Source organism: Mycena indigotica (genome assembly GCF_014461135.1).
Source record: "Mycena indigotica strain 171206Taipei chromosome Unknown Mind.scaff0006, whole genome shotgun sequence".
NCBI classification, from domain to species: Eukaryota; Fungi; Basidiomycota; class Agaricomycetes; order Agaricales; family Mycenaceae; genus Mycena; species Mycena indigotica.
Window position 1 is genome coordinate 3391684 of NW_023503005.1, and position 12037 is coordinate 3403720.

The 12037-nt window shown below is 51.3% G+C and overlaps 5 protein-coding genes across 5 annotated transcripts; 3 read left to right on the plus strand and 2 right to left on the minus strand.

The window, feature by feature from the left end:
• Positions 1-31: 31 nt before the first annotated feature.
• On the minus strand, positions 32-2207 carry MIND_00757300 (Aldehyde dehydrogenase; the record flags this gene model as incomplete). Its single annotated transcript, XM_037364269.1, has 13 exons — positions 32-135; positions 172-245; positions 298-458; positions 513-781; positions 830-1019; positions 1072-1152; positions 1202-1293; positions 1339-1390; positions 1439-1525; positions 1568-1679; positions 1734-1964; positions 2012-2092; positions 2182-2207. The coding sequence occupies 13 exons, from the start codon at positions 2205-2207 to the stop codon at positions 32-34; spliced, it is 1560 nt and encodes a 519-aa protein (XP_037219913.1).
• A 606-nt stretch (positions 2208-2813) lies between these two features.
• MIND_00757400 (uncharacterized protein) lies at positions 2814-4534 on the plus strand (the record flags this gene model as incomplete). Its single annotated transcript, XM_037364270.1, has 3 exons — positions 2814-3359; positions 3410-3616; positions 3665-4534. The coding sequence occupies 3 exons, from the start codon at positions 2814-2816 to the stop codon at positions 4532-4534; spliced, it is 1623 nt and encodes a 540-aa protein (XP_037219914.1).
• A 241-nt stretch (positions 4535-4775) lies between these two features.
• MIND_00757500 (Queuosine salvage protein) lies at positions 4776-6227 on the plus strand (the record flags this gene model as incomplete). Its single annotated transcript, XM_037364271.1, has 6 exons — positions 4776-4898; positions 4944-4997; positions 5044-5317; positions 5363-5535; positions 5583-5724; positions 5776-6227. 6 exons carry the CDS (start codon positions 4776-4778, stop codon positions 6225-6227), a joined length of 1218 nt encoding a protein of 405 aa, XP_037219915.1.
• Positions 6228-6277: 50 nt separating this feature from the next.
• On the minus strand, positions 6278-7947 carry MIND_00757600 (uncharacterized protein; the record flags this gene model as incomplete). Its single annotated transcript, XM_037364272.1, has 8 exons — positions 6278-6568; positions 6614-6689; positions 6739-6904; positions 6958-7142; positions 7192-7286; positions 7334-7396; positions 7443-7616; positions 7663-7947. 8 exons carry the CDS (start codon positions 7945-7947, stop codon positions 6278-6280), a joined length of 1335 nt encoding a protein of 444 aa, XP_037219916.1.
• A 1065-nt stretch (positions 7948-9012) lies between these two features.
• Positions 9013-11764, plus strand: MIND_00757700 (Calpain catalytic domain-containing protein; the record flags this gene model as incomplete). Its single annotated transcript, XM_037364273.1, has 12 exons — positions 9013-9191; positions 9247-9282; positions 9331-9612; positions 9662-9830; positions 9872-9935; positions 9985-9997; positions 10041-10399; positions 10444-10578; positions 10624-10844; positions 10896-11016; positions 11065-11077; positions 11122-11764. The coding sequence occupies 12 exons, from the start codon at positions 9013-9015 to the stop codon at positions 11762-11764; spliced, it is 2235 nt and encodes a 744-aa protein (XP_037219917.1).
• Between the last annotated feature and the right edge of the window lie 273 nt (positions 11765-12037).

The window sequence follows — 12037 nt, forward strand, 5'->3', positions numbered from 1 at the left end:
TACTACAAGTGTAGATCTAATCATCAAATTCTCAGCCATATCGGCGCTCCTCTGTGTCTTCCGCGAACCAGTCATCAGTTACCCGCGCTTCTGAAGCTTGCGCAATGTTCACAATGGTCGACTTGCTTTGCGAATCTAGGTTTCATGATTGAGTCAAGACGATCCATATACTTCGAAAGAACTTGCATGACTCGAACGCCTCGATCCCATTTTCACGTCCAATTCCACTCTCTTTCATGCCTCCCCTGCCACAACACGTTAGACGGCTAGTTGGTTGATCATAGACAAGTAGCATACCATGGACTGGAGGGGTCGTTCCGATGGGCAGCATTGACCCAGCAAAGACCAGCCTCGATTTCTGCTGCAACGCGATGCGCACGCGATAAATCCTGCGTCCATATGCTCGCGCCTAAACCGTATTTGCAGTCATTCGCGAGTGCCACACCCTCACTCTCTGACTATGTACGAGCAAAAGCCGTCAGCAATTGTGGGACAAATAAACTGATCTGTACCGAGAAGCGTCGAGCGACCACGACTGGCCCGAATATCTCTTCCTGCCAGAGCTTGCTCGTTGTGGAGATATCAGAAATGACAGTTGGCGGGTAGAAACTCCCGCGAGAGAATTCAAATCCATCTAGGGAGGAGATGCCGGTGAGACGGTGTCCGCCAGCAAGGAGAATAGTGTCAGAGTCAGATTCCAAGCCCTCATCAATCATGGACTGGATGCGAGAGAGTTGACGTTCGGAGATGACGGTGCCCATCATGGATTTTGGATTCGACGCTGGTTCGAGTCAGTAGCACAAAGCATTCGGGGGAGAACGCGACATACGGTTGCCCATTCGCCTTTTTATTCCCTCAACCTTATCAACAAAAAGGTGCATGAACGTGTCGTATATGCTATGGTGCACAAGAAGACGCGTTCCGGATACACAAGTTTGGCCAGAGGCTACGAAGGCAGCAAATGCAGCACCATTAACCGCAGATTGCAGATCGGCGTCTTCAAATACCACAATGGGAGCCTGGCAAGTTGAACTTTCAATGGCATTCATTAAAAAGAGGTATCCAATTTACTTTACCACCTAATTCGGCTGTGAAGGCTGCAAGATTGTGGCCGACTGTGCTTCCGAGAAGACGACCGGTGTTCGTGCCAGCCTGGAAAAGAACTCAGTTAATGCTACTCAAAGTCATTCGCGATACACACGGTCACGTCTACTTTTCGGACAAGGGGGTTTTGTGCGAGGAGCTGTGCAGTTGCCCCATATCCTGGCAGAACAGATAAGACACCGGAAGGAACTAGAGCAGTTAGAACGAGGCTTGGGAAATGGTGGTATCAAACACCTCCAACAGATTCTGCCATGCGCGCAAATTCGAGGACGGAAAGAGGCGCCAGCTAGATCCATCAATGGACAGCAGAAGATGATTAACATCCAAAACATACCTCGGAAGGTTTGACGATAACAGAGTTTCCGGCGGCGAGCGCAGGTGCAATTTTTTTGACCGCAATCAACAGGGGATGATTAAAGGGCTAAAACACTCAGTTCAGCGTCCCATAGACTATTATTCCTACCGTTATCTGCGCAACAACACCTAATGGAACACGCTGAACATAATTGAGCAGTTTGCCTTGAGTTGGCGCAACAAATGCTTGTGTCGTCCTTAGAAGTGCAGCATAATAGTCTCTGAACGGTTTCAATTCTGTTTCCCATCTAAAATGTTAATAAAAGCAAACCCACATCCACTCTGGTAACCTGGAAAGTTGAGCTTTCATTTCTCGGATCGCTCGCCCAGTTTGGAGCGTCTCAATTTCTGCTAGTTCCGGTATCCTTGATTCAAGTGCCCTAGCCAGCCGAGACAGTACTTTTGAGCGTTCCAGTGGAGATGCACGAGACCAAGTTCCAGCTTTGAACGTCGACTGAGCCCCAGCAATCGTTTGCTTGACGTCAGCCTCCGAGGCCAGTTCCACTCTGAAATGCATGGGACCAGGTCTGCATAGTAGATGATGGCAACAAACACGGATAACTCTTCGCCATTTGCGGGATTTGAGATGACTAGCCTGCCACAATCGTTTGTTCCTAGCAAGAGGTATGCATACCTGAAACCCCCGACGTCAGGTCGGAAAAGTGAATTAGCTACTGCTGGACACCCCCCCTCCCTGTGTGACGTCACGCCACGTGATTGCACGTGATGTCCCAAAAAGGCAATTCCATGATGGGTGTTAGAAACTGGTGAAAATGTCATGCAGTACTACTAATTTCCTCTATATATAGTGTCCCTTCTTATGCTCTCCACCCACATCCACCCTGCGGACATCATTATAAAACCAATTTTGGCTGCAGGCATAGCTGGCAGGTGTGACTTGGGTGTGCCGTGGCCGTGTCATCACCACCTCAACGGAAATTCCTATCAAAATGCTTATACATGCCTCAGAAGAACCCCAAAATCTGCTTTCAATGACAATTATATGCATTCTGAGACCATTAATAGCATTCCCAGCCACTCTGTACCCTACGAAAGAAAAGTGAATTAAGGCCACCAGACCACCCCCCTCCCCTCCCCCCTGACGTCTCGGCTTGCACCGGCGCATACCCCTTGGTTCCTAGTTCGGCACAATGTTAAACATACTTTTCTCGTCTTTGTTGTGGATTTGGAAAAGGCGTCGACGGGACAAACGGTACATAGAGAGATCGCAGCCAAGGCCGGACAGACATTCGAGCTGCCTCCTATGATCGCGTGACGCGTTAGTCAACAAGCTATCTTCGCGTTGTGTCACATCGTCACACTCAATCTCAACTCTTTTCCCTCTTCCCCTCATCATGTCCACCGAGGCTCCCCTTCGCCGCAGCTCCCGGGCGCCGCCGTCGAGAGTCGGCAAGCCGCCGTCAAAAGCCGCAGCGAGAGCAACATCGAAAGCTCCACCTTCCAAGACCGTTACCACGACCAAACCAAAATCCACCACCACCAAAAAGCGCGCCGCCTCGGCAGAGCGCTCGCCCTCTCCCCCGCCAAAGCGCACGAAGAAAGACAAGGCAGTCGCTGAGAATGTTGACCCCGCTACTGTTCGTCAGGGCAAGAAGAAGAAGACGGATGCGACTCTTGTTCCCCAACAAAAGCCATACTTCAACCCTCTCCCGGCACCGCCACCCAAGAAGCGCCCAGGACTCCAAGTCTTCGTCTGGGGTGCTGGTAATTTCGGCCAGTTCGGCATGGGTCCTGATGTCACCGACGAGGTTGACAAACCCAAGAAGCACACATGGTGTGAGGAGCAGATGGAGGAAGATACTTTCGGTGAGGACTATGCTGGTATTGAGACCATCGCTGCGGGTGGCATGCATACCGTGTTTGTCGATGAGAAGGGAACTGTAAGTTTGCATCACCTCGTTTTGCTTCCCGAGCTGACTTGCCTGAACAGGTTTGGACTTGCGGAGTCAATGACGATGCGGCTCTCGGGCGCGTCACAGAAGGGATATCCGATCCAGACGGTGAACTTACCAGCATACCTCACCCACTGGAGTCTCTTATCGCCGAAAAATTCCGGACTGTCAATGTTACAACTGGCGATAGCATATGCGTCGCTGTTGATGTCAAGGGCGAGTTAAGAGTGTGGGGTTCTTTCCGCGTAAGATATCTGTTGGCTTTAAATTGTCGTGGTTCTGACTTGTTCTAGGGCAATGAAGGCACTCTCGGCTTCTCTGAATCCGCTCGACACCAATTTACACCCATTCCTATCACCATGGACCTCATCCACAAACCAGGCGACTATGAAAAGGTCTCCTCTGTCGCGTCGGGCGGCAACCACGTTATCGTTTTGACTACCCATGGGAATATCTATACCTGGGGGTCTGGCCAGCAAGCGCAACTCGGACGCAAGGTCCTTGAAAGGCATCAACTTCGCGGTACACACCCACAAAAAGTTGTTCTTGCACGCTCTCTTCGCACCAAAGTCATTGGCGCTGGAACGTATCACTCCTTTGCTGTCGACGAGCACGGAACAGTTTGGGCATGGGGTTTGAACAGTATGGGTCAACTCGGGACTGGCCTGGAAGAGGATGGTGATGAGTGTGTTGCGACGCCTCGTGTTGTCCGTCGACTTAGCAAGGAGGAACTTGGCGGAGAGACGGTCGTGCAGATCAGGGGTGGTGAACACCATACCCTGTTCTTAACTTCTGGCGGGAAAGTTTTCGCTTGCGGCCGCGCCAATTGCTGCCAGTTGGGGCTTGCCAAGAACGATCCGGCCTGGGAGGGTGACTCAACTCGCGAGTTTTTGTCTGAACCTGTTGAGGTAACTTTCCCTGACGACGACGACCCTGTTGTTCAAATCGACGTGGGACTGCACAACAATATGGCGGTGACAAAGGATGGCGCACTGTACTGCTGGGGCCAGGGCACACAAGGCGAGCTTGGTGTTCCTGATGAAACAGTGACAACCCCCAAAATGATTGTTCGCCGTGAGGGTGGTTCATGGGCTACCGAACAAGTTTCTTGTGGTGGACAACATACGATGGCCTTGTTACGCAAACGCCCCAAGGAAGAATAGGCTTCAGGCCTCTAGCATCACAACATATCTATTTCGCATCGACATCTTCACTACAAACAATCTGGCTTTGCTATACATATCACTAGTTGTATTCGGTCCAAGCGAGAAATCGCAAGCTTCAGTTAGACTTCTCGGACTATGCCATAATCGGCTAAACTGCCAAAAACTTTTGAGTGATGGGCACTGATGACCAGTGCTAATTTCGGCATCGCCCAATATTTTTTTCCTCCTCCCGTCCTCGATGACACACACAGCGACACCTCCTCCTCCTGCAGATGTATACGACGAGAAGACGACAGTGATTGTCGTTGATGTCCCCGGGACCGCCAATCCCGTCGTTGAGAGTTCAGAGTTTGCGTATAGGGTTTGTTTGTTGTCTTGGACCAAGTACAGTACCAACGGCTTTCAGAGAACGAATATTGTGGGTATAAACGACAGTGGAGTGCGGCTGGCCGCCAAACATGTGAGCTTTCGTCCAACCCGTTGTTATTTCTGCTACATGCGCATAGATCCTCGACAAAATGCGGCGCGAAACCTATACTCCGCGAACTTGGCGAACCCATCCACTCCACCTCTGTCCAGTCGAACCGTACTCGCCGACCGCGCCGTCGACCAAGGCGTGTCTGGATTGGATATTCCTCATTTCAGCACTCAACTTCAGTTTTTGGTCCGAGAAGGAGGACGGCTCGAGGTATGGGGTCAGGTGGTACGAGAGCTGGGAGGGCAGCGAGAAGACAAGGATATGGACGGGGTACTGGAGCTTGGTTGCTGCGCTGGACCGAGGTGAGTTGGTTTTCGCGTCATTCATCAAGCTAATCTGCAAACAAGCACTGCAGGAGTCGATACCCATAACTGACCCGCAATTTTATGCGTCTGAAACGCTTTGCCCAGACTCGCTCATCGAGCATGTCTTTCGGCCAGCCGAAGGCTGCACCGAGAACGTTCCTCTGCTAGCGCAGAGAATTGCGATAATGCGGGAGGTGGGATTCATTCTTTGCCGTGTAAGTGGAAGGATTCTAGCTTTCATAGTCGATTCAAGGAACCCAAGGCATTTGGAGGCTCGTACCAAGGTCTTCTAGATGGTTTCCAGCGCGAACATGACGGCAAAGGCACAGCCCTCCAGCTTGTTCAGAAGGTCGTCGATACATTCCCGTCTTTCCGAGACGAAGTATTCTTTGAAGGTCGAAGAGGTGGGTGGGTTCTTGGCTCGTTCACGAAAGTAACTGACACAACTCACATAGTTTGTGTCTGGAAACGCGCGCAAATTCTGGTGGCAGAGACCTGGGCAGCCTTCTTCCCTGCCCCGCCGATAACATCCCACCCCCTCTTTCCTAAAGAGCCAGCGATCCACCAGCTGACGATGTTTGCGGACTACCGCGTCCCCCAAATCCTCCACCACCTCCGCATCCTCACCTACCCGCCTTCGTTGATCGCTAAACTGCACGCGGGAACATTACTCGCACCAGGATCGGCAGAAGAGCTGAGTTTACGGGCTGCTAGCGTCGTTGCAGTTGAACAAGTTCGGAAAGAGATGCAGTTGTTGGCCAATGACGACACACAAGTCAGCAGCGTGTTGATAGATTTCTACCTTTGGGATTTGGCTAAACGCGTGGAACGTGGGGAAGAGCGGATCGAGGGTATTGAAACAGCGGAAATGGTACCGACCCATCGCACAAGGAGTATCTGGTACTAAACATTTATTCGACTTTTACAACAAACAACAAGGAGTAACGATTGACGCAATTAAAATGCGTGCTCGAAAAGAGCAGAGTCCTCAGGCGAAGGTGGGACAGAAACGTTGATGGAATCCCGGGCTGCAGCGATTCCACGACCATCCTCGGTATACGGGTCAGTCGTTAACCGCACTGGAACCATCTCCCGGATGCCCACAAAGGGTGATTTAGTGACATCCGGGGGAGTTACTGTGAACAGAAGACAGTCCTGAACTGATAGACCCGCTATACGGAAACCCATGACTTTGACCGGGTCGATTTCAATCTCGCCTGAGAAGGACATCCAAGTCGCACCGTCGCCCTAGGGTCAAAGTTGAGCTTGCCGGGGCGAAAAAAAAATGCGTACAGCATGCTTAAACACCCCTTCACCAATGCAGTCCACGCGCCAAATATCCGTCTTTGTGCCGTGGACAGTCATTCCTCTGTTCATCTTTATTTAGCGCGCCTCCCGGCAAAGATGAAAACCCGTACCTGACATCGACAGTCGACTGTCGCATCAATTGAATCTTTGTGGCCCGCAACTTTCCTGCCGCGCCCGTGGTAGGTCCGTATGGCAAGAACGCAGCTAGCGAATAGGCACCGGCCTCGAAAGTGACATGGAATGGAATCGATTGTGCTGAACAGAATATGCGCGATGCTGTGTTTGCTTGTGAGAAACCCTTTTCTTAGCTGTGAAAGTTGTTGCCGAACCTGGGAGATGTAACTTGACATTGATGTCTTGCGCGTTGGCCTTGTGCTTGGCGGCCTGGAGGACGTAGCTGTAGGTCTTCCAGTCGGGGCTATTGATGAAGCCGCCTTCGCGCGGGGTAAGCGGGGATGGAACAGGGACAGCGGGGCGTGTCCGTGGGTAGTAGATGAACGGAGTTGACACCGTGCTTCATATTGAATTAATCTCGATGAGCGGTCAATAAAGGATTTGCGTACGTCGTGCCAATGTTGACTCCGAGTTTCTTGGACTTTACAAGAGGCACGATGGTGGGGACAGAGGTGGGTTTGTTTATGATCGCGCTGACTGAATACTGGGAGAGGTTAGATCAAGTAGAATGGAAGGAGCTGGAGTCCATACGTCAATGGATGCATGGAATCCAGGAAGGCCCTTCAGTTTAACCGAATGGGAAGGGGGTAATGGCTGGCGGGAAGATGAGCACAGAGTAAGAACTGCATTGGCTACGCACATAGCTGCGACCATGATATTGGAATTGAGTCGGAAGGGTGAGAGCAAAAGGTAAGGACGACGGGCAGGGAGAGTTATTAGCGTCCTTGATGAAAAGCACGACAGTGTCGAGACATAACGAGGTAGTCAACTGGCCGCCTTCTGCTATCTCCTTCAGCACCAAACGACCCTCAACCTGGAGCACAATTAGCTATGATAATGGCGGAGCAGCATTTGCGTACCTTGACCTCGACGGTAGAGACGTGAGTAGCCTTGGTAATCTCAACTATGCCTTCTACAACCCCACCAGTACCATAAACAGGCAGGTCGATCTTGTCTTGTTGAGCAGTGAGTCGCAAGATAGCATCATTGCCCTTTTTGATGTAATTCCCTGTGTGGCGAGGAAGCTGACGACTGTTGAGGGCAAGACGTTGTTCGTAAAGGCCGGGTTCCGCAGAGTAAGAGGGAGTCCGACTAAAGGTGGGCTGCAGCGGAGCAGGATACCGAGGGGGACTGGCGGTGGCCATAGATGGCTGTTGAGATGAAAAGGCTGTCTTAAATACCGCTGACAAAAGCAGAGCGCAACGAGCACATGGTATCTGGGCGTGAAAATCTCTGGCTTGGGTTATCTTGAGCCTAAGTCACGCGTCCCGGCAACGCCGGCAATCTGATGTGACATAACGCGTTACTTGGCGCGTTTAACGCGTCTCTAAATTTTCTTTCGAACCCACACCACCATGCTCGTGCCATCAGGCTATACCTACGCATTCCTTCGCCAGAAGTACTTTGTCTCCGTCGAAGCTGAGACTGTCGCAACGAAACACATTCTCAAAGCACGCCGAAGAGGTGGCCGATATGCCATTCTCGACAGCATCCTCACCAAATTGCATGGCCAGGTCCTTAAAAAGAAGTGGAACGACGCTTTCGTATCTCTCGAAGTGCTCACCCTCTTCAACGATCAGGAAGACGAATGGCCAAGTGTGTACCTTTCTTCTCCTGAGCTTCTAGCTGCGTCTTAACATTCCATCCAGTGGCTGATGACGGTGAGCGCACCGACCTTATAAACAGGCTATCTGGTGCGCTACTGGTCACTACCCTTCGAGCTTTGAAGCAAGAGAACCGCCTTAATGCTGAGGCTGTTCCTAGCCTTGAAACTGTGTTGCGGATGTCCGCGATTTGGGGCAGCTTAATGAAGGATATCTGCTGCAAATCAGACTATGACCTGGTGTGTAAAGCTATTGGAGCTCGGCTTGAGCTTGCCATGAGCCAAGAAGACCAGGAGGCGCGCGTCAAGGCGTGGTTGCCGACGCGTTCTGAAGAGGAACGCGTCGAATATCAGCAAAGAAGGACGCAAGAACTGGAGGATTTGGAAGATGAGGAGGATGAAGCGGAAGAGGGTCCATGGTTTGCTAAAGGCGAGGAGTTGGATGAGGACACTCTACTGAAAGATAAACAGTTTGATGCAGTATCGGTCTGGAAGAAATACCGTGGGTACGTAAAACCAGCGCCGGTGTAGATCTGTAGCACCGCTTTCTGGCGCTTATACACGGCGTCCATCTTCTTCGAATGCTACTCCTTGACTTTCTCCCACCATGACCTTTCGCCGCCGTGGTCGTCGATACCGGGGCAAAAATCGTGAAGCCGTATTTCCCCAGCAAGACAACCGAGCAGGGTTACTCGTCACAAGCGAGCTTGAGAAGGCTTTAGCTGAATGTAAAGCCCGAGTAGAACGAATTTCAGCTGACTGTAGGAGGCAGAATCGACGCTTCAGGTTATTATTTGTGCTTTGCTGGCAAGTGCGGCCGATTCTGATTCTAATACTCTAGAGACGTAGAATTCGACCTCGAGAATGACAGAGAGAGGTCTGCAGGCAATCGCTTGCTCTGGTCCGCTCACTGAACTAGCCACAGATGCTTATTCGGGCTTTCAAAAGAAAACTCGACCCTCGACCCATCCGATGTGCAGCGCGTCAACCAGATCTTCTCCAAACCCTCATTCTTCATTGACGGTGCTGACTCAAATGACCTGATTCAAGGCCGTCTCGGCGACTGCTGGTTCCTTTCCGCATTATCCACAATGACAACCGCCCCCGGCCTGATCGAGAAATTCTGCGTTGCTCGGGACGAGAAGGTCGGCGTGTTCGGTTGGATATTCTTTCGCGACACAACTTGGGTGACCGTGATCATCGACGAGTGAGTAAATTTCCCGTGTCACTTGCACCATGTTGAATGATTTCCACAGCCTTTTATTTACCACTATCCCGAAGTTTGAGGAGCTTACGCAGCAGGAGCAGACGCTCTATCACAGGGACAAGACACTCTACAATACATCGGCTCGGAAAGGTGGAAAGAGTCTTTATTTCGCGCGGTCGGGAACTGAGGGGGAAACATGGGTACCGCTGATCGAAAAGGTGGCCCTCAGTTTTGATGAATTCCACTAATCACCTCCCAGGCATACGCAAAACTGCATGGTGATTATGCATCGCTGAAGGGCGGTTACTCATGCGAAGCCATCGGTGAGTTTCACTGACTAGAACCGTATATATCCTGACTGGGAGCACGCAGAGGACATGACAGGGTATGGTCCCCATCAGCGTCTAGATCGGCGCTCATCTCAACAGCGGTGTAACGACGTTCATCCCGATCAAAGACATCCTTGATCCCGAACTGTTCTGGAAGGAAGAGCTTCTGTTGGCGACTACGGACAGGCTGTTTGGATGCAGCTTCGACTCCCTTGACAGCTCACGCAACGGAAAGGAGGACGCAACTGTCAACGGGCTCATTGGCGGACACGCTTATTCCGTCCTCCGTGCTGTCGAGTTCCGCGGAAAACGATTTGTCGTTCTGCGTAATCCTTGGGGAAATTCAGAATGGACAGGTCCATGGTCTGACGGGTCGAAAGAATGGTCAGAGGAATGGTTGGGTGCCTTGAAGGAACTGAAACATACTTTCGGCGACGATGGGGAGTTTGTTATGGAATGTGAGGTTTCTATTCTTACTCGTTCTTTGATCTCAAATCGGTAGATGGCGACTTTTTGGACAACTGGGACCTGGTGGAACGAACATTATTGTTTGACGATACCTGGGTCATGTCTTCCCAATGGTTACAGGTCACCGCCCGACCACCATCGACAGCATGGAGTTACGGAGATGTTTCCTGTCCGTTATCTCCTCTCAAATCACAACAATTGACCATATTTACAGTCACGGTGGCCGTCCCCGCACCGACCAAGGCAATCTTCGTTCTCTCCAAGCTCGACGAGCGGTATTTTATAGACATCTCTGGCAACTCTTGTTGGACATTTGAATTTGCGCTCTTCAAGAAAGGCTCCGCGGAACTTGTCGCACACAGTACACTCACTCGATTCTACCTCCGTAGTGTTAATCTGGAGGCACAACTGGAAAAGGGCGATTACGTTGTTCACGTGAGCGCGTTTTTGGCGTTGACATATTTGCTGAGGCATTAACATTGGTAGGTGCGTCTTGATCGTGAGGTAGTAAACGCCAACCCCAAGCAATACAATGAAGCCAACTGCGACAACCGCAAGTTGGCTCGTGTCCAAACCGAGCGTGCGAAGAGCCAGTCGATTGCGTCCAGTTTGTCATACTGATCGACTGATGTACAGTTTATTGACCCACAAACAGATTTCAAACCCAGGTTTATCTTTTTTTGTGGGGCAAAGCCGGGGCTAACAACTACAGTGTGGTGCTTGAAAACTTGCCCATCCCGCTCAACATTCTTGCAGGGCAAGATTTGACGGAATTGGAAGTTAAAGCTCTGCTTGCAGAAAAGCAGTTGCATGCTGCCGAAGCGGGTGTCGAGCCGCAAGATCCAACGATCCTGGCACCAGTCCAGCCTAATACACAGGCAAACACTGTTGTTGGTGGTGGGGTGGGTCCCGGTAACGGGACGAGTCCTCCAAATACCCGTTTCCATGTTCGCAAGCCAACACGTGGTAAGCGTATGGCACCACCGCGAATATTGGATGGGTCTGGGTCGGAAACGGACGAAGCGCCACTAATGGACTCGGATGTTGACTTGGATAACATTCCCTCTTCATTAGCCGATTCAGACGTGGAGATGAACCCTCGTTTGCCGTTCGTTGCCGAACCTGTTGACGTCGCTGAGCCAGAGCCACAACGGGCAAACACCATCGACACGGCGCGGGCGAATACAACAGATCCAATGATGCCCAGAGTTGAACCGACCAGTGCCTATACGAACGACACAGTTGTGCTCGGGTTGAAGGTATATACGCATCGAGACGCGCCAGTAGTTGTTAGTGGGCAACTACGGCACGAAATGAAGGTAAGCTACGCTGCGTTCGCGAGTGCTGGATTGTAGCACTGCTTGTACTGTATTCATTTCAAAAATTCATGCTGTCGCTTCAGCGGCCCAAGCGGCCCGGTTAGGAGGGCTTGACTCGAACTATCAAAATGTCGTCTATTCGATTTGGTGGTGTTCCTGGTCCTAGTACAGAGGCTCTTCGAAACTACCGCCCAAATGGTTTCCACCCTGTCCATCTCGGCGACATATTCTCCAATGGGCGCTACACTGTCGTACACAAACTTGGTCACGGTCGCAGTTCCACCACATGGCTTGCGCTCGATAACCAGG